This window comes from Myotis nattereri (assembly GCF_964212035.1).
Source record: "Myotis nattereri genome assembly, chromosome: 20".
Lineage (NCBI taxonomy): Eukaryota > Metazoa > Chordata > Mammalia > Chiroptera > Vespertilionidae > Myotis > Myotis nattereri.
In genome coordinates, this window is record NC_138096.1 from 9,949,248 (window position 1) to 9,968,634 (window position 19,387).

The 19,387-nt window shown below is 45.8% G+C and overlaps 1 protein-coding gene across 1 annotated transcript in view; it reads right to left on the reverse strand.

The window, feature by feature from the left end:
• Positions 1-5,422, reverse strand: part of KCTD3 (potassium channel tetramerization domain containing 3) — a 31,703-nt gene extending 26,281 nt beyond the window's left edge. Inside the window, exons 1-5 of the mRNA XM_081114389.1 lie at positions 4,519-5,422; positions 4,160-4,205; positions 2,301-2,374; positions 501-559; positions 174-254 (exon numbers count right to left, since the gene is read on the reverse strand). Of these exons, the coding sequence (XP_080970515.1) occupies positions 174-254; positions 501-559; positions 2,301-2,374; positions 4,160-4,205; positions 4,519-4,547 (289 nt within the window). The 5' untranslated portion in view covers positions 4,548-5,422. The remainder of the gene's footprint in view (positions 1-173; positions 255-500; positions 560-2,300; positions 2,375-4,159; positions 4,206-4,518) is intronic.
• Positions 5,423-19,387: the final 13,965 nt, after the last annotated feature.

A 19,387-nucleotide genomic window follows, 5' to 3' on the forward strand; every position in this document is an offset into this window, starting at 1 on the left:
TGAACGTGCGCTGACTTAACTTCTATCACAATTAAAGTTCTCACCATCCCTAGTAGGTTCATAGGTCAGAAAGAATCAAAGAATTTGTTTCTTTCTCCCCATTCATACCGGAGTGTAAATATACCTGCTTCATGAGAACAAGCACTTAGAAGGACTGAGCACAGTGCAAGTACCTGGTGGGGGCAGGTAGCCGTGGAAGAGGACGCTGCCGCAGGACGAGCGCTCCAGCTCTTCGCACAGCAGGAGCCTTCTCACTGAAAACGCCAGACACACCTGTCAGATGCACGCACCCGAGAAGCAGCTCTCCGCTGCCACGCTCTCCAGTGCGAGGACACGGGAAGGAGCAGGTGTAAGTTAAACCAGCTGCTAACATCTTCTTGCCATGAAAACCCACACTGACCTAGTCCATCCCAAACTAGGACCTGGCAGAGGACACATGGTATTGGGGCAGTTTTGTGCACAAAGGGTCAAACCGTAAGCAGGAACATCAGAACACATACCCAATGGCGTGATCCCGTAAAACTCAGCTTCGTGCCTGAGAACGTTAATACTCACTCCCCTACAAAGAAACAAAGGGCATGAGTCCTCCAACAGTGCAACTCGGATTAGCACCTGAAGCGAAAGGAAACGTCGTAGTGCTTAGTGTGAACAGACCCACAAGGCTTTAAAACTTCCTTTCTTCTAATTCCTTAACCATCTGAAAAAGTCTAAATAAAAAAAACTGCACACCAACAAAAACATTCTCTTACTTTAAAACCATTCACATACAGATGAAATGGGTGACTAACTGAGCAATCAGGGCTTTACAGGGTTAGTACCGTATCATTCCTCTATGGCATTAATGGACTCACTTTTTATGACCATCATTTCTATGCATATTTAACCTCCCCGATTATACTGTAAGCTCCCTAGGCAGGATTTATTTTGAATCTATTTTTGTGTACCTTGCACAACGCCTAGCACAGCACTTGTACATAACTATTATGCAATAAATACCCAGTGAATGAATGAAGTCATATAAATGACCTCATCAGGAACAAAACAAAAAAAAAACAAACAAGCAAAATAGAAAGTAGGGGAAAGGCCAGCCTGATGAAGATGTCCCAGTATAGTCGTGTGGAAATAAAAAGCCAGGAATCTACAGGAAGGCAGTCGGTAATACAGGTATTTAAACCAGTTCTGTCTCTCATGGGTTATCTGGCTGTGGAGTAGTCACAAGGACACTGACTAGCAGTAAGGTTAGGCTTCTTTAATCCCTCAAGTGCTATGGGTCAAAATAATTTTACTTTTATAAAGAAATAAGTACTTAGTAATATTCTTCCCACTTCCATCCAACGCCAGGCCAAACATCAAACAAACAGACCCAACAATCTCTTGTATTCATTCCATAAATATTTACTGAGCAGCTACTGTAGGCACTGTCTTAACACTGGGAACACAGCAGGAGCCAACCAGACAGAGAGCAGTCCTTGCCTTCAAGGAGCTCATATTCTAGTGAACATAAGCAAAGTTAGATAATATAAAGAAGCGGCTCAAGGATACAGCTGGGATTTCAAAAGCTGTGACTATAAAATGTTAATACATTCTTACTGAACGTTCATTAAGAATTTAGGAAATAAAAGAACAGTACAATACAAATGAAATCGTAGCTCCCTGGTAAGAATCCAGACCCTGGCAAGGTTAAAATAGTTTAAATGACCCTTCATTTATCCACAATCTCCCTCTCCCCCACGTACTAAACCTCTGAACTAACTACACATCAAATACAACTAGATCCTGGGATATACAGTGAGCAGTGCTCGCCTTTTTGGAATGTAAGTCTAATGGAAGACAGACTGCAGAGTAAGTGTAATGATTGCTATGACCACCTGTATTAGGTGGATACAGCAGAGACCAGGGAAGAAATCAGGATGAAAAGGTTGCAAGTGTTGAAGCAAGAGAAATTAAGCAGGGGTCAGATTAGAGAGAGCCTTAAGTAACAGTATAAAATACCGAAATCCTAGCCACGAACCCAGTAACATATACCAGACATTTTCAGGAGAGTGGTAACCAGATCAGATTTGTATTTTTAGAAGACAGTGTGAGAAATAAATGGTAGGGATGCAAGAATGAAGTGGGGGGAACTGGCCAGGAGGCTGCTAGCGCCGGCTGGAGGCAGGGATGGTATAGGCCTCCACCTACGAGAGTTTAATTCAGAGAAAACTTTCAAACGAAATAGTACTGTAAGAACAAAACTTTACCTTCATAAAATATACCCAAAAAAATTCATCAATAAGATTGTAAAAGGATGCACTTCTTACCTTAAGTCTAATTCTTTTGTCCGAAGAAAATTTAAAATGGGTGCGAATGCTGCCGGGTCTCTATCAATAAATATCTGCAAATGATGGACTGTTTTAATAAACATCTGAAATGATGCTCCAAGTGTAACTGCAACTTCTAACTTCAATGTCTGTAAGTCTCACTTAGGGAACAAAGATTGAATTACTGAAGTACTGTATTTCCCTAGAATACATCTGAGGTTGCAGTGTCTGTCCTCCTCCAAAAAAGCTATTGCTAAATTGATGCATTTTAATATGTAGGAAAATGGTATCTAATAAGTCAGTTCTCTCATTTACTTTGAGATTTTTGGTAAAATTAACACTGGAGGGAACATTTTTATCTGAAATATTCTAGAATTCAGTGAATACTTTGAAAATAGTATACATAAATAATACTTTCTTCTATTATTAATTACTGGTGACAGTGATGGTGACTTACATAACCTGCGACTTACATGGGCATCACCGAAATAATGTACTTGAATGAAATACATAATCGATAACTTTTCACAGGAATATGTACCAACACTCTTGAATCAATTACAAAAGCTCTAACCATAAAACTGAACGTCTTTTAAACCTTATGTAAGTTAATGAGGGGAGTGGTAACAAAACTCTTTTTCCCATGGTCAATTATGCATATCAATGAATGAAGTTCTTCTACCTTCATACATTTTTGCTTTTCTTCTTATTACAACCAATCAGAAGTTGAAGAAACACGACAGATTTGTGGAGATCTTATTATGGATGTCTTTCTTATAACCTCAAATAGGCAAGCCTGCTTTTGCTGCAAATATCACCAAAGCAGATGGACACCTGTGCCACGCTGCTGCCTCCTAACAGAAAGCCCTTCTGCTTCCGGGAGGAGACATGTACTGTACGTGCTGCTGTACCATCTAACTGCTTTTTTAATGCATAAACTGACTCCTTTTGTACTGAAACATAATAGTTCTTTACTTCCCTCATTCCACCGTTGCTGTACAAATTCATAAGGTTATTCTCCAAAATAAAAAATAGTAGGCCCTAACCGGTTTGGCTCACTGGATAGAGCGCCGGCCTGCGGACTGAAGGGTCCCGGGTTCGATTCTGGTCAAGGGCATGTACCTTGGTTGCGGGCACATCCCCAGTAGGGGGTGTGCAGGAGGCAGCTGATCAATGTTTCTAACTCTCTATCCCTCTCCCTTCCTCTCTTTAAAAAATCAATAAAAAAATATATTTTAAAAAATTTAAAAAAAAGTAGAACTTTCCTAGTTACAATTTATACCATTCTAATTCAATATCAAAATATTTTAGTATTGCCGAAACCGGTTTGGCTCAGTGGATAGAGCGTCAGCCTGCGGACTGAAGGGTCCCAGGTTCGATTCCGGTCAGGGGCATGTACCTGGGTTGCAGGCACATCCCCAGTGGGAGATGTGCAGGAGGCAGCTGATCGATGTTTCTCTCTCATCGATGTTTCTGACTTTCTATCTCTCTCCCTTCCTCTCTGTGAAAAACCAATAAAATATATTAAAAAAAAAAAAAAAAAAAATATTTTAGTATTTACATTAATCTACTTACTGTTAAAATTTTAATTACTGATTAAAAGTACTCTGTTGACAATGCAAACTCATATCCTACAATCTCTCTAATTATGAACATTGAATTACTATATTTCGTATTTACTATTTAGAGTTCTATACAAATAGAAACACTCTAAGCATGACAAAAAATAATAAACTTTAAGTAGATTATCTCACTTTCATTTAGTGGTTATTAAAATGTTAGCTTTCTAAGAGCCACTATATAATAAGGATCAAACATAAGCATTAATCTAATTTGGAAACACTGCACATTATACTTACAGCACCAGTTTCATCTCGAAGTGTTGAAATTCTCCCGCTCAGCAAGCTAGAAGTCACAACAATAAGTTAGTTAGTTTTTAAAATCTGAGTATGAATAAATGTCCTAATTCTTTATCAAATGTTAATGATCAATATAAATGAGCCATCGTATCTCCAAAGCAAAATAAAAACAAAAATTATTTTGTCTTTTTTTTCTGCAGTTAAGAAGGAAACTTTATTCAAACAAAAAATGGGAAAAAAAACTGTATTTTAAAAGTTAAGAATTTTTTTTGAGAAAAAAATATTAACAAAGAAAATTCTTACTATTTTGATAAATACTACGTATATTAAGAACAGTAATGAAGAAAATTATGAAATACCTGGAAAAAAAGGAATCTGGAATCCACATAAGAGTCTGTTTTGAGGTACTAAATCTGCAATTGAAAGTTATCTGGTATTATAAATGAGCACACAATTTGAAATTCAGTATTAGTTAACTTGCTATAGCTGGCCAATGGTTTACACGTTCTTGCAAAGCTATCGCCAAAACAATTACATTCATCACACTTAATATTTTAAAATTTCTGTCAATTCAGAGTTAAGATCATTCAAAGAGCTCTTCACAGAATCTAATAACTCACTGACATAATGCTTCCCTAAACACGACTCCCCAGCATGCCCATCTGCTGAAGAGTCAACAGTCTAACTTCAGCATAGCACTCAAAATTACGTTCCGCTCTCTCCAACACAAACGCGTTCCCCTCTAATAGAGAGTACTTACTACCCCCAAAAGTCATGCCCACCACCATTTCGGTATTGTTTTTTAAATTTATCCCAGCTCGACAGCCCTTGTCATGTCCAATAACCCAAGTACCATCCATCTTTTTTTTTCTTTTTCTTCTAAAAACATTTTGTTTGGCTTTATTAGCTCCTGATACATCCATCTTTCTTAATACCCTTAAGGGTTTACCTTCTCTTTAATGGATTTTCCAAATAGTCTATCCTAGATTATCATTTGAGCTCACAGTAACTCCATTGTACATTACTCTTTATTTGCAGTCTTAGGCTATTTGCAATTGTCATATTCATTCATTTAACAAAATCACTCAGTAAATATATCAGTTTTGAGGTTAACTGACATTTGACCAAGCGTGTTTATTGCCATCGATAGAGGGGACTTTACCCAAGCACAGGTGTAACACCTGGAAGATCAGGAACGGATGTAAAGTCTCATGGCCAAGAAGGAATCTAGGGCTCATCCAGCCCCGGCCCTATTACCGGACTATTTTCACTTTAAAGCTCATCACAATGAACGACATAGCACCTTTTCACTCTTTGCCCAACGCATCCCGGGTCCGCAGAGACCCCCACGAGGCCCCCGCTGTCATTCTGTGTCACTTCCCAGCGTCACAGAACTGTGAAAGCTGCTCCTGTGCCCATGCGTCAGATTTAAGAAAGGAACCAAACGGTTTATTCAAGAGAACATGGCAAATTTTCCCACATTTTCTTAGCAGACTCTTAGGAAACAATGAGCAGCGGACTGCAGCTAGTCACAGGAAACTGACTTGGTCAAATAAATAAAAGCAAACCCAGTCAACAGCAAACTGAAGGGTCCACGGGTCCTCAGCACGAACAAGTCACTGTTCTGGAGGCCATCAAATTCATTCCACGTTAAGGGCCCCTGACCTTTCACATTCACTGCTGCTTACTCAACAAGATGCCTGCCAACTAGCTCGAATTCTGTGCTACTCACAAAATTCCACGGGTCTGCTTAAAGGCATATTAACAATTTCACTTATAATCAGCAGTCTGGGGTGGGTTCAGTAAGCCGGAATTTCTGGACCAAGGGATGGGACCCTCACATCACCCAAATGTTTTTTTCCAATCAAAAGTGAGGAGGGAGAAAAACCCACATAGCTCTAAAGCTGGTTCCAAACATGACTTCATGAGAACTGCGACACTTAAATGTACACAACAAGCAAACTTCTCTGCAACATACATGAAAGTGCTTCCCAAGCAGGGGGTGGCGTGCAATCCGGTCCCAACAGAAGTATTACTAGAGACATGAGCATGTCCACATTCATACATGTCACTTGCCTTGACTTAATCTGCAACCTTACTATTGGCAATGCCAGTAGCCCTTGCATTTCCCGTTTATTACTTCACATTCCCTTAGGGATCCTGTGGGATGGGCACTATTACAGCCACTTTACATTTTAGGGACCCAAGCACTAAGATAATCTGCCCAGGGGTGCTGAGCCAGTTAAGATAAGAGGCAAGGCCTGGGAACTGGAACCCATCTGCACTCCAAAGCTCTCTGTCCATCCGCCCCCCCCAGTGGCCGTCCCAGGAGGTCTCCAGTCCTACTCATTCCAATGGAATTCATCACAAATTGAGTCATACTGGGTTTCTTTCAATTTACTAGTTTGTTTTTTTTTTTTTGTTTTTTTTTTTAAATAATAACCATGCTAAATGAAATCTCATCTTCTTTCCAAATCACACCCAAAGTTAACCATTTAAAAATCGCCCTGACCGGTTTGGCTCAGTGGATAGAGCATCGGCCTGCGGACTGAAGGGTCCCGGGTTCGATTCTGATCAACGGCATGTACCTGGGTTGCGGGCACATCCCCAGTGCGGGGCGTGCAGGAGGCAGCTGATCGATGCTTCGCTCTCATCGATGGGTCTAACTCTCTATCCCTCTCCCTTCCTCTCTGTAAAAAATCAATAAAATATATATTTTTTAAAAATCAATCATTTCTATCATTTCATTGAGTATGTTTATTTTGGATCTCACGTCTCTTGGAATTAAAAGATAAATCAGGCCTTCCCGGTGGCACGTGCTCGGAGTTGTGCTCCAGAGCCAATTCTGTCCCAGGCCCCAGGCCCCAGGCCCCGCTTAGGGACAAGCACAGCGGGGGTTGTTTTACTGCGCATCCGCCCATGACTTCAGCGAGTGTGCTGATCCGTGTTTGCACAAGATACAGGCGCCTTCCAGACCCCTCCTCGCTCTGAAGGGCTGCAGGAGCCTGATTCCAAGTCGCTCCGGACAGCCCGAGCCCCGGCTGCTGGGGTGCTGCAGGGTCCCGTTCTCACCGGCTGAGTTTCCCACCTGCACAAGTTACCGCTTTCAGCAGGGCGTCCATTTCTCACACGAGGGGGCAAATCTTTTCCTCGGGACTGGGATCTACACAGCGACAATACTGTTATAATTTCTTCACTACTGAACAGCGTTTTTGGAGGTGGGGGGGGGGGAGCAGGGAACGAATGAAGACCTACTGTTGCTTGTGCTAAATTCTCTAGGGCACCCAGAAAAAACAATCAAGTGTTTAGCACTAAAACCCTACATTTTGATCACTATAGTTTGCAGTTTCCATTTTGCATTTTAAAACACAGTATTTAAAGCCTTAGATATTGGAGCACAGCCAAACACACCACCTTCCCGAACCTCCACCCCGGCGCCCTCAGCAGGGCTGACTCACAAGCCAGGGTCAGTTCACTCCAAAAACTGGATGTTTTCCCCAACAAGAGGCAGAGGGGAGAGGCCGCCAGAGAGAGGGCAGAGCTGTGCCTGTTTTCCACCAGGGCGCCCCGCACCCCGCCCCACACAGGGCGCCAACAGGCACCGGCTCCCCGGCCAGCTCTGCCCAGGGAGGTTTCTGGACACACTGCCCACCAGGCACCCCACCCCCAGAGCCAAGCCCCAAGAGAAAGGGTAAGGACAGCCTCCCGCAGACCCGCCCGGCCTGCCCCAGGTCCGCCCCCAACAGCGGGGCCAGGGGCTCACTGCTCCCCGGCCCGCCACCCCGCCCCACCCGGACCCGGGGCGGCGGACACGGGGACCGGAGGGGGAGGCTGACCACCTGCAGCAGCCAAGCCACAGGCCAGGCTCCAGAGCAGGGGGAGGCCGGTCCTTGGAAAGGGGCAGCGGGGGGCCAGGGGGCCAGGGCAGGGGTGGGCAGGGGGCGGAGGGGGGCTGGGGGATAGAGGGGGCAGAAGGGGCAGGAGGGGCAAAGGTAGAGGGAGGGCAGGGGAGAGCGGGGAGGGGTAGAGCGGAGCAGGGGGGACAGGAAGGGACCGGGAGGGGGGCATTCCGGGAGCAGCAGCCCTGCGGCCGCCCGGCCCTGGGTCGGGAGCCCGTCCAGTCCCCGGAGTCACCAGGTCCAGACCCGCCGCCGCTCCCGCCAGGAGGCCCCGCGGGCCCGCGCCCCACACTCGCCCGCGCCCAGGGCTCCCGCCCCCGAGGAAGCCTCCCCGCCGGGCCCGCTCCCCCGCCGGGCGCCCCCGCCCACCTGGTGCCCCCGACGTTGAGCTGCACGATCTCGCCGCCGCCGGCCGCCGCGGGGACGCCGCCGCAGGGCCCGCCCGCCATGTCGGGCCGCTCCCTCCCCGCGCGGGGCCGCGGCGGCGGCTGCAGGGCCCCGGCCTCGCCCACCTTCCCTGGGCGCCGGCGGCCCGGCCTCCACGCCTCGCGGCCACTAGGCCGCCGGGCCGGCGGGGCCTCGTCGGGGCGCTGGGCTGCCGCCGCCACCGACGCCGCCGCCGCGGGAGGAGGGGTCGCCGCTGGGGACAAAATTCCTCCGCGCGCAGCGCCGCCGCCGCCGCCACGAGGGTTGGAAGGAAAAGCCGGGGCGGAGCTCCGCGGGCCGCGGGGCAGCGCGAGCTGAATCCTCCTCCCGGGCGGCCTCCAGGCTGCTCCTCCCCCCACCACACCCCACACCCCCGGGCCACCCGGCCCCTTCCCGGCGGCAGGGACGCTGGGCAGCGCCGGGAGCCGGGGCCGCGCACCTGCACCGGGCGGTGCCAGGAGGACACGTCCTAGCGACCGAGTCGGTGCCTGGATGCCGACAGCGCCCCTGCGCCGGGCACGGGGGGTTTTCCACCTGCACCGCGCTCACCTGGGCTCAGGCACCTGCCCCCTGCGGTCCGGTTCCCGAACGGGGTGCGCGGCCCCGGCGCCCGGGAGGGAGCAGGCCTAGGGCGCGGGCTCGGCTTTGGGGGAAGAGCAGCTGTACGTGCCGTGGGAGCGAGGCGGGGCCCGCGGCCGCCGCCTGGTGCCCGATCCCGGGCGGGTTTAAGGGCAGCGTTTAAGGGCCCACACGTGCGAGTCCTCACGGGCGTGTCCAGGTTTAAACTGGCGGGAGGAGGGCGGCTAGTTAGGAAGAGGATGGGACCAGGTGCCGCTCACAGCCGCCTCCCCAGCCTCGGGGCAGGCTTTTTATGTTAAGCAGGGAATTAAAAAGGCAGAAGCCAACCCCAAGCCCGAGGCATTGCGGACAGAGAGCACAGTCCGTTTAACCTGGTTTTTAAAAAACGTAAGGAGGCTGCTGGCAGGCCCGGAATGCCCTCTCTCTGGGCAGACGCCCTGGGAGCCCTGGGAAGGAATGTGCGCTTGGCTCTGGTTGTGTGGGATGTTGAGACGGACCAGCGATGCCGGCTGACAGTGTGGCTCAAATCCTCTCTCTCTCTCTCTCTCTCTCTCTCTCTCTCTCGGGATTTTCCCATCTACTTGGTCAGCAGTTACCGGAAGAGGGGGTATGGAAACATCTGTCTGTAATCATGGATTTGCCGTCTTCCTGCAGTTCTGTGTTCTCTTCTAAACACTGGCGCTTTAGGATCAGCTCTCCGGGGCATCCTTGTGTTGGATGGTGACGCTGTCTTAATGACGTGGCTCCTTTATCACGAGGAGAAGATCTTCGCTTGTAGGCTCATCGCTGGAATCTCCAACTCAGTCTTCAGGTGGCCTTCCCCTTCTCTGTGCATCAGATCGCCCTTTCCTTATAAGGACGCCAGTCCCTGGAGTGTAGGGTCCACCCCACGTCCACGAAGATCTCATATCAAGATCCCCAACTTAATTACACCTGCCACACGTCTATTTCCAAATAAGGTCGCAGTCGCAGGCTGCAGGCATGAGGATTTGGACATACCTTTGGGGACTGCCATTCAACCCACTATACGTCCCTATACAAACGTTCGCACGCAGGTGTATAGCAGCTTCCTTTGTAATAGCGGAGAAGCAGACACAACCCGAGTGTTCACCATCAGGTGAATGAATAAACAAATGTGTTCCTTACAGTGGAACCCATCTCAGCCATAAAAAGGAATGAATTACGTCTATGCACAAGAATCTGGATGAGTATCAAAGTAATTATGCTAAGTATAAGCAGCCAGACAAACAAACAACCACAAAAAAAGTGTATAGTGTGGCACAGCCGTCCTGGCTCAGTGGTTGAGCGTCCACCTACGAACCAGGAGGTCACAGTTCGATTCCTGGTCAGGGCACATGCCGGGTTTCGGCCCGTTCCCCAGTGAGGCGTGTACAGAAGGCAATGATACTCTCTCATCATTGATGTTTCTCTCTCTCTCCCTCTCCCTTCTGCTCTGAAATCAATAAAAATGTATTTTTTTAAAAAGTATATAGTGTGCAATTCTCTTTATATAAAATTCTAGCAAATGTAACCCAGGCCTTAGTCACAGAAAGCAGATACATGGGTGGTTTTCTGTAGGTGAGAGATGGCACAGTATGGAAGGGAGTTACGATGGGGCCCCAGGACACTTTCCAGGTGAGGGATATGTTCCTTGTTTGTTATCGTGGCTGTGGCGATGGTTTTCAGGATGCATACGTATGCCCACACTTACCAAGTTGCACACTTTAAGCAAGAGCGGTGTATTGCATTTTAATTATGCCTTAATAAACTCAAAAGCAATGCATGCTGCCTCGTGCATCGGGCGATGCCCTAGTCACCTGTGGCGGGTCCTGAGCATAGAACAGCTGTCTCTCTCTCCTTGCTTATATCCTGGCTTTTTCTTTCCTGGGTGCCTGGGAAACTGATCACTAGGGATTGCACCCCCTGGGCGTCCTGTCCGCTGTCTTCCAATTGGTGTCAGCCAGTGGGAGGCACCGGCAAGAGAGTGGGGACTCAGGGAGACAGGGCATTTACTGACCCTGTTTCTCATTGCTCCCCAAGTGCCTGTGTTCTTCAGTGGCCACCCCAGTGATCCCCTCTTCCAGAGTCTAGCGCTGATTAGGCTCCTGCAGACCATCTTCCCCTAATGAAGGGATAGCTACTTTCTGGTGTTCCTGGCCCTCCTGTAGTTTACCATCCCTTGATGGACCCCTGAAGTCTTTCCTCACTTCTCCAAACAGTGCCTTCCTTGAACTTCCTTCTGCTAATATCTCTTCTTCCTCACCTCCATGCCTCCTAAACTAAAACAAGACATTCTCAGCAGGGATACTCATCATAATGATACTGTAACCTGCTAAGATGCCCCAGAAACACAGGGAGATCCACTTTGCATTATTAAGCAGAGCTATTATCAATTCTTTCTTTCTCTTCTTTTTTTAAAAAATATATTTTATTCATTTTTTAAAAAGAGGAAGGGAGAGGGACAGAGTTAGAAACATCGATGAGCGATCAGCTGCCACCTACACACCTCCTACTGGGGATGTGCCCGCAATCAAGGTGCATGCCCTTGACCAGAATCAAACCTGGGACCCTTGAGTCCGCAGGCTGATGCTCTATCCACTGAGCCAATCCAGTTAGGGCTCTTTTCTTATTTCTAGACCAGTCATTGGTAAAATATGGCCCCCAGGCCAAATCTGGCCCTCCGCCTTTGTAAAGTTTTATGGGAACAAAAAGTTGTTTTGGGCTGCTTTTTGCATGACAATGACAGAGGTGAGTGGTCAGGATGGAGACCTCCTGAGCCTGAAATATTTGCTTACCTGGACTGTTCTAGAAAACGTTTGTCAGCTAGGCCACGGCCAGTGCCTACCTGATGCTTAATATTGCAGACCCATTACGGTAAGTTTCCAAAGAACAGAGCTATTATGGCCTTTAGGCAAACAACTGGCAGAAGCTTTGAAATTAAAATTATTTAACACCTTCAACCACATTCTTAGGCAGGACTTTCTCCCCACCTTGTCACTGTTAGATCCCTCCAGGGCAAGGAGGATGGGCCAGGTACAGAGACTCACCAGGGCAGAAAGCTCAGCATGCCTACCAAGGGCAACACTGGAACCTCGCCCCAGGGCAACCTATCTTCCCCTCGCCTATCCCCGGCCCCCTGACCTTTTCCTCCCTAAGGATAGCATCCATGCCTCAGTTGTGTTTCAGCTCCAGACCCAGAAAAGCAGCAACAACAAACAAGTGGGGGGCGCTGTGGCTGCCTTGGGACCAGCTGCATTGACTAATGGCCCCAGCCCTGGAACCGGCCAATCAGTGGAGACCAGGACCCTGAAGGAGCACACCTGGAAAGCTGATGCATAATCTCCTGAGACACTGAGATTTCCACCTGCAGGAGAGAGACCTACACCCAGGACAAAGGAGCCTGTGTTACTCATGCCTGCCTCCCTCCCAGGAGCACACCCACGCCATTCCCTTCTCCTTCCCTTCCCCAGCACGCACCTCTCATATCCCTTAACCTCTAAGGCAGCGGTTCTCAACCTGTGGGTCGCGACCCCTTTGGGGGTCGAACGACCCTTTCACAGGGGTCGCCTAAGACCATCGGAAAACACATCTATAATTACATATTGTTTTTGTGATTAATCACTATGCTTTCGTTATGTTCAATTTGTAACAATGAAATTGGGGGTCACCACAACATGAGGAACTGTATTAAAGGGTTGGGGCATTAGGAAGGTTGAGAACCACTGCTCTAAGGGACCCCAGGAGACTTACAACCAGGGGAGCAGTGGGCAGCGGCAACTCATCCTGGGTTCAGGACCCCCTGAACCTGACTCCAAGGCCCCCTTTCCTTCCTGTAGCCCTTGCCTTTGGGTAGCCCCACCTCCCATCCCCTCTTCCTTAAATAAACTCACTGTTCTGTCATCACCATCTGAGATGGCTGTTTAGCCTACCAGGCACCACTGACTTAGCCTTTTGTTCACCACAGGCAGAAGGGAAGTAATATGCCACTTCGTTCTCTCACCTGGTCCAGAGGCAGCTCCCAGGGCTGGGCTGGCTGTCTTCCTATTGGCCTGCCATGTGGTGCAACCTTAAATGAGACACGAGAAACATGGGCCAGTTATTGAAATAGGGTAGACTGGGGCATCTCACCAAGTTTGAAACCTTCAGTTCCACCAGATGTAAACATGTGGTTCCTATTCATACAGAACTGGATGCCAACAGTGCTATACGGTACAGGGACAATGAAAACTTAAGGCTACTTTGGCTGACAGCAATACCATTTCTGTTCTGGAACGGTTTCTCTGATGATGATATTGATTAATCTATGCGGGTAGAGTACTTTGAAATATCTTCTATAATTAATGAGTAAAAGTCTCTCATGACCATTAGTCAATATATACTCGATTTTCATTAAAGGCTAATACATTCTGATATAAAAGTGCTTTGAAAACGATAAAGCCAAGTCCCTATCCTATCGTCACAGGGTTTGGAGAGAAAAGGGAAGGATTCAACATCATTCCTCAAGTGTTCAAATTGTAACATTCTGCCCCATGATCTAGTAGGTCCCTGCAAAAGAACAAAACATATAAACATTTCCCTATAATTGATATTCTTCCCTGTTTATCATTTAATACAGCGGTTCTCAACCTGTGGGTCGCGACTCCTTTGGGGGTTGAACGACCCTTTCACAGGGGTCGCCTAAGACCATCGGAAGACACATATATAATTACATATTGTTTTTGTGACTAATCACTATGCTTTAATTATGTTCAATTTGGAACAATGAAATAGGGGGTCAACACAACATGAGGAACTGTATTAAAGGGTCGCGGCATCAGGAAGGTTTAGAACCACTGATTTAATAGGACCTTGGCTCTGTCTCACACTCTTAGAAGATATATTAACAAATTTAATTATTTCACGGGTGCCACATTTTCCTAATTTTTTTTTTACATTTTCCTAATATGTTTGCCTAGACATCTGAGAGTCTTTGTGTGGTAGTTGTCTTACTAAAAGGAAGGCAGAGTAACTTGGGGAACGTCATTTCACTAAGATTTTAAACCAAAATTGGTTTCTGCAATGAGGACCACTTAAAAAAAAAGTACCACCTTTATTATCCTTAATTTAGGAGAAAGTCTGTGGACCAAGAAATCTGTACAATTGTCTTTTACATGGAATTTTGAGAAAGTACTTCCTAACTCTATGATTTAAATAAGAAATAATATCATGGAAGTTTGAAACTGTGATCTTTTTTGGTAATATTTCTTCAAGTCCCAGACTTGGGTTCACATGATAAACAGACCAAGTAAGTAAAACAAGTAAGATTTTTGTCAATATTTCAACCAAAGTATTAGACGAGTTAAATGAGTAAGTCTATCAATCTTAAGTACAATTTGAATATCAACAGTTTCATAGAATCTGAAAGGACGGTTTAGGAAAATCTCATCCTATTTTACAGCCATTTTTGAGAATCATTATGTATACAGAAGAGTGTTACCTCAATCCCTTCTCCATCCAGTAAATCCTCATGGTTATTTTTTGGTTGACCAAACTGCTCAGGCTAAATATCATTTTATAACAACTTATTAGAATGTGAGAGTAAAGCTTCCCTTTTTCTGAGGTTTCTGAAAGCCACTAGAAAGTCATTTTTCAGTTAATACCTAAAAAAAAAAAAATTCCCAAAATTTTTATGCTTGTTAGAAAGTGGTAGACTTTTATCTGAATAATATTTTCTCATCATTCTTAGGAGGGTAAAGTGTGAGAACATTGTAATAATTTTGATTGAATTCTTATAAAAGGCTTCAGCAGCAGTCACCCAGTTAACATCTTTAAATTGACACAAACTGAATTACATAAAAAGTTTAATCTAAAAAAAAAAAAAAAAAGGCAGGAAGAAAGGGGGAAGAGGAAACAAACAAACAAAAAATAAAACAAACAACAAATAAAAAACAATTGGCAAGAAAATAACTAGCAAAATAGCCATATCAATAATTACATTAACTAAAAATGGTGTAAATAGCTCAATTAAGAGGCAGAGATTGACAGATTGTATTAGAAAAAAAAATCAAGAGCTAAGTATATGCTATCTGTAAGAAACCCACTTAAATAAAAATACATAGATAAGATGAAAATAAAAGGTGGAAAAGGACATTCCATGTGTGCCAGTTATTAATTTATGCCTCTCAGCCCCACATGTATACTTCATTGGCTCATTTATGAAAATACTAGAGGGCCGGTGCATGAAATTCTTACATCGGGTCCCTAGGCCTGGCCAGCAATCAGGAACAATCGGGGCCTTCCTTTGTTCTGCGCCGCCCCCTGGTGGTCAGTGTATGTCATAGCGAGCGATGGAACTCCTGGTCTCTGGGTCAAACTCCTGAGGGGATAATTTGCATATTAACCCCTAGAGTGCCAGGATCCTGTCCTTCGCCAAAAGTGCCGGGAGCGCTATCAAAGCTTCGAAATGGCGTCCAGTTCTAAGTCTGCTTTTATTAGTGATGATGATATTGCTAAATATGTCAATGTAGTAAAGGTTTCCTTAAGTTTTTGAATATGTAACTTCATTTACTTGCGATTCATAATTTTTTCCCTAAACTGCTGTAAAATCAACAAAAATGCCTTGGCAATTTTAGCATAGTTCCTAGGATATTGGTTGACACTTAAAGGGTTAAGCCTATATACACACACACATATATATCTGAGTCCTTAATCTATTTTTTCTTTGCCAACTGACATAAAGCTATGTTTTGTTTTGTTTTTAATATATTTTTATTGATTTCAGAGAAGAAGGGAGAGGGAGAGAGAGATAGAAACATCAATTATAAGAGAGAATCATTGATTGGCTGCCTCCTGCACACCCCCAACCCGGGATCGAGCCCGCAACCCCAAGGCATGTGCCCTTGACTGGAACTGAACCTGGGACCCTTCAGTCCGCAGTCCGACGCTCTATCCACTGAGCCAAACCAGCCAGGGCAGCTATGTTTTATTTTATCAACAGAGGGCGCTGGAGAGGCGCTGCAGGGTGAAGGGGCAGGTTCCTAGCTGGGCTAGAGGGCCTCCTAGGAGAGACAGCTGGGAGCCTGGCTTTCTGCCCCGGGGTGGGTGCTGGAGATCTGACTGTGCGTGTGGGCCAGTGCAGCTCTCCTGTGTACGGGGAACAGGCCAGGACTCACTTCGGGACTGGTGAGTTTATTTATTTTTTCTATTTCCTGCAAGATGTACTGTTTCTGTTTCCCAGTATTTATAGGAGCATGTTTAAATAGGAAGAGCCCAGCCCCCAAACATCTGTCTCTCTTCAAGGTGCCCTGGCAGCCTCCTACATGCTATATTTTGTCAGCTTCCGTATCCATGGGTCATGGTAAGTGGTTCCTGTGCTGCTCTGCAGTTTTCAGCTCACACTGCTCACACAATTCAAGCAACTTGGGCCAAATTCATCAAAGTGAGTTATTGGCACGGCGATGCATGCTCTTTTTGTCTGAACCATAGCAGCTTTTGTTAATTGCCTAAAACCTGCAAACTTGCGGGAAACATTTACAATAAATTGATTCTTCCAGACATTGCCTCAGTAATAATAAATAAGTCGTCCTGGTGATTAATAAGTGCTCCTTCTTCTGACTTTGTGCCCTTGTAATTAAAAAAAAAAAAAAAAGACAATCAAGAGAAATCCAAAACTCGGCTGAGGCATCACAATGGTTCTCACTGTGATTTCCACACTTAAAACTCTTCCTGTTGCAAATGACAGAATTTAGATAAAGGAATAAATGTTAGGGCTTGTACCACTGGGAATGAATTTAGTTTCAGGTTTGGTTGGCTCACAGGATCAGAGATATGTGAAGGAAACCAAAATACGTCATCCCAAAAGATGCCTCTTGGACATACAAATTATTTTGAGCTGAAGGCAATGGAGCTGCAAACTCAGAAAAAGCGCCGCCCCCCCCCCCGCCCCTTTTCTGCAAAAAGGCAGGAAATAGATTCTCCTTTTCCTGGAGGCACTCTTACCAGCCCAGAGACCCTTCCAGAAGAATCTACAAACAAACCTTCCTCCACTAGTTGTCTCCAATGTAACCTCTGGGCAGTTTAGGCCACCCTGGGAGCCTGAAACCTCTGTGCTTTGTCCCGTTGTTTCTCTAAGATGTACACCTTGTTCTGTGTTGGAGATGTTGCCTAAGCTGAAATCTAAGCTGCTACGTAGAGTTACTTTTTGTTTAACAGTTCTCCCAAGTGATGTGCATTGAACAGGTGAGCCAACTGCCTGTTTTTCTCTTGTTTCAATCCGTCCTTTTGTTAAAGAGAGCCAGCTGAAACCTAAGAGGGCAGAGGTAAACATTTGCCTCCCCTACCCATGAAACAGGATATCCATACTTTCTCCCCTTTTGCCTCCCCATGTTTGTCTTTCCTTGGAATCTTCCTCGTGTTCTCCCTCTAGCAGAGCGGTTCTCAACCTGTGGGTTGTGGCCCCTTTGGGGGTCGAACGACCCTTTCACAGGGGTCGCCCTAAGACCATCGTAAAACACATGTATAATTACACATTGTTTTTGTGATTGATCACTATGCTTTCATTATGTTCAATTTGTAACAATGAAAATACATCCTGCATATCAGATATTTACATGACGACTCAAAACAGTAGCAAAATGACAGTTATGAAGTAGCAACGAACATAATTTTATGGTTGGGGGTCCCCACAACATGAGGAACTGTATTAAAGGGTCCCGGCCTTAGGGAGGTGGAGAACCACTGCTCTAGCTGGTGAAGAGCTGGCCACAGACAGCCCTTGGCCACATCATCTCCTGTAACTGCGGACCCAGAGACCCGCTCCCTCTCCTGTATTCCACATGTGAACCCCCAGGGCTGGGCTCTGAGGTGTCCGTAGGTGGTACATTGCCCTGTAGGATGCAGGCCAAGGTGGCGTTCGTATTCTGATCATCTCAAGCAGGGGTGGGGAACGTCTGGCCCTTGGGCCATCTACAGCCCCTGAAATCATTTGCTCTGGCCCTGCCAAGGCACTGGGGGTGAGTTAATGAAATGTTTGACCAAATACAGCAGGCTCACGTTTAAGTTGATAATGTTGTATGGCCCGTGAATGATGTGATAAATATCCAAGGAAAAAGGTTCCCCATCCCTGATCTAAAGTATGCCAGGCACGGTCCTTGGAACAGCTGTGTGTGTGTGTGTGTGTGTGTGTGTGGTGTGTGTGTGTGTGTGATGTGTGTGTGTGTGTGTGATGTGAACCAGGGAAAAGAAGCCCCCACCTTCCTGCTGGGGGTGATGGGAAATAAACTGTCCAGTCAACCAATCTCCAATAACAACAACAATCACTTTATATCATAAATAAAAAGCAGGTTAAAAGGGTGGAAGCGAATGTGGTGGCGATGGTGGTGTCAGTGGCTGATTTTAGAGAGTGTGGGGTGAAGAAAGAAGTTGGTAAAAGGTAACATCTGTCCAGCTGGTGTAGTTTAGTGGTTGATTCCCGGTTGATTCCCGGTCAGGTCATGTGCCCCTGGTTGCGCTCAATTCCCCATGGGGGGTGTGCCGAGGCAGCCAATCGATGATTCTCTCTCATCATTGATGTTTCCATCTCTCTCTTCCTCTCTGAAATTAATTATATATATATATATAATTTTTTTTAAAGAGGTAACATCTGAGTAGCAGCAGAGCAAGGTTCCACGTACTGTGTTGTGAGGTTCTTCTTACTGTAGAAGAAAACCCCAGAGGGACTTTTGCCTCCTGGGCCTCAGGAATACACTTCCCAAGAAGCCTCCCAGGCAAGCAGGGTCGGGTGGATGGAAAGACAGTGTCCTGTAGAAGTACCATGTCCTCTCCCTGGGGATGTACGTAGCGCCTTGACTTCTCTGGGCTGAAGTATACATGGTTTCCAAGGTCCCTTTCAGTTCTAAATTGGGTGACTCTGAATTCATTCTGCAGGTAATTCATTTTCATATTTTCCTTTAACATTCAATAATGTCAGAATGAACGATGCCAGCAGGACAAAATTGAATTGTAGGCTCACCAATTCATATTAGCCAAATTAGAGAGGGACATTATAAATAACCTTACCTAGGAAAGATAAAAGTTTTATTCTTCAATGCCTCCTGTGTCAATACGTGTAAATCCTATTAAATATTTTTTAAAATGCCTAGTGACATAGTGTCATTATTTATTTTCTAGCTTCAGAGCAATCTGTGATTAAATTAGCATCTTTCTGATCAGTAAACAGCCTCTGAGTGTAGTTGACGTAACCTTGGCAGGCAGTAGGAAAAATATTTAAAAAAAACACCACCACCACAATACGTTTTCTAGTTAGTGACTATTTTTACTAGTGCTATTTTATTTAATGAGACTAAAA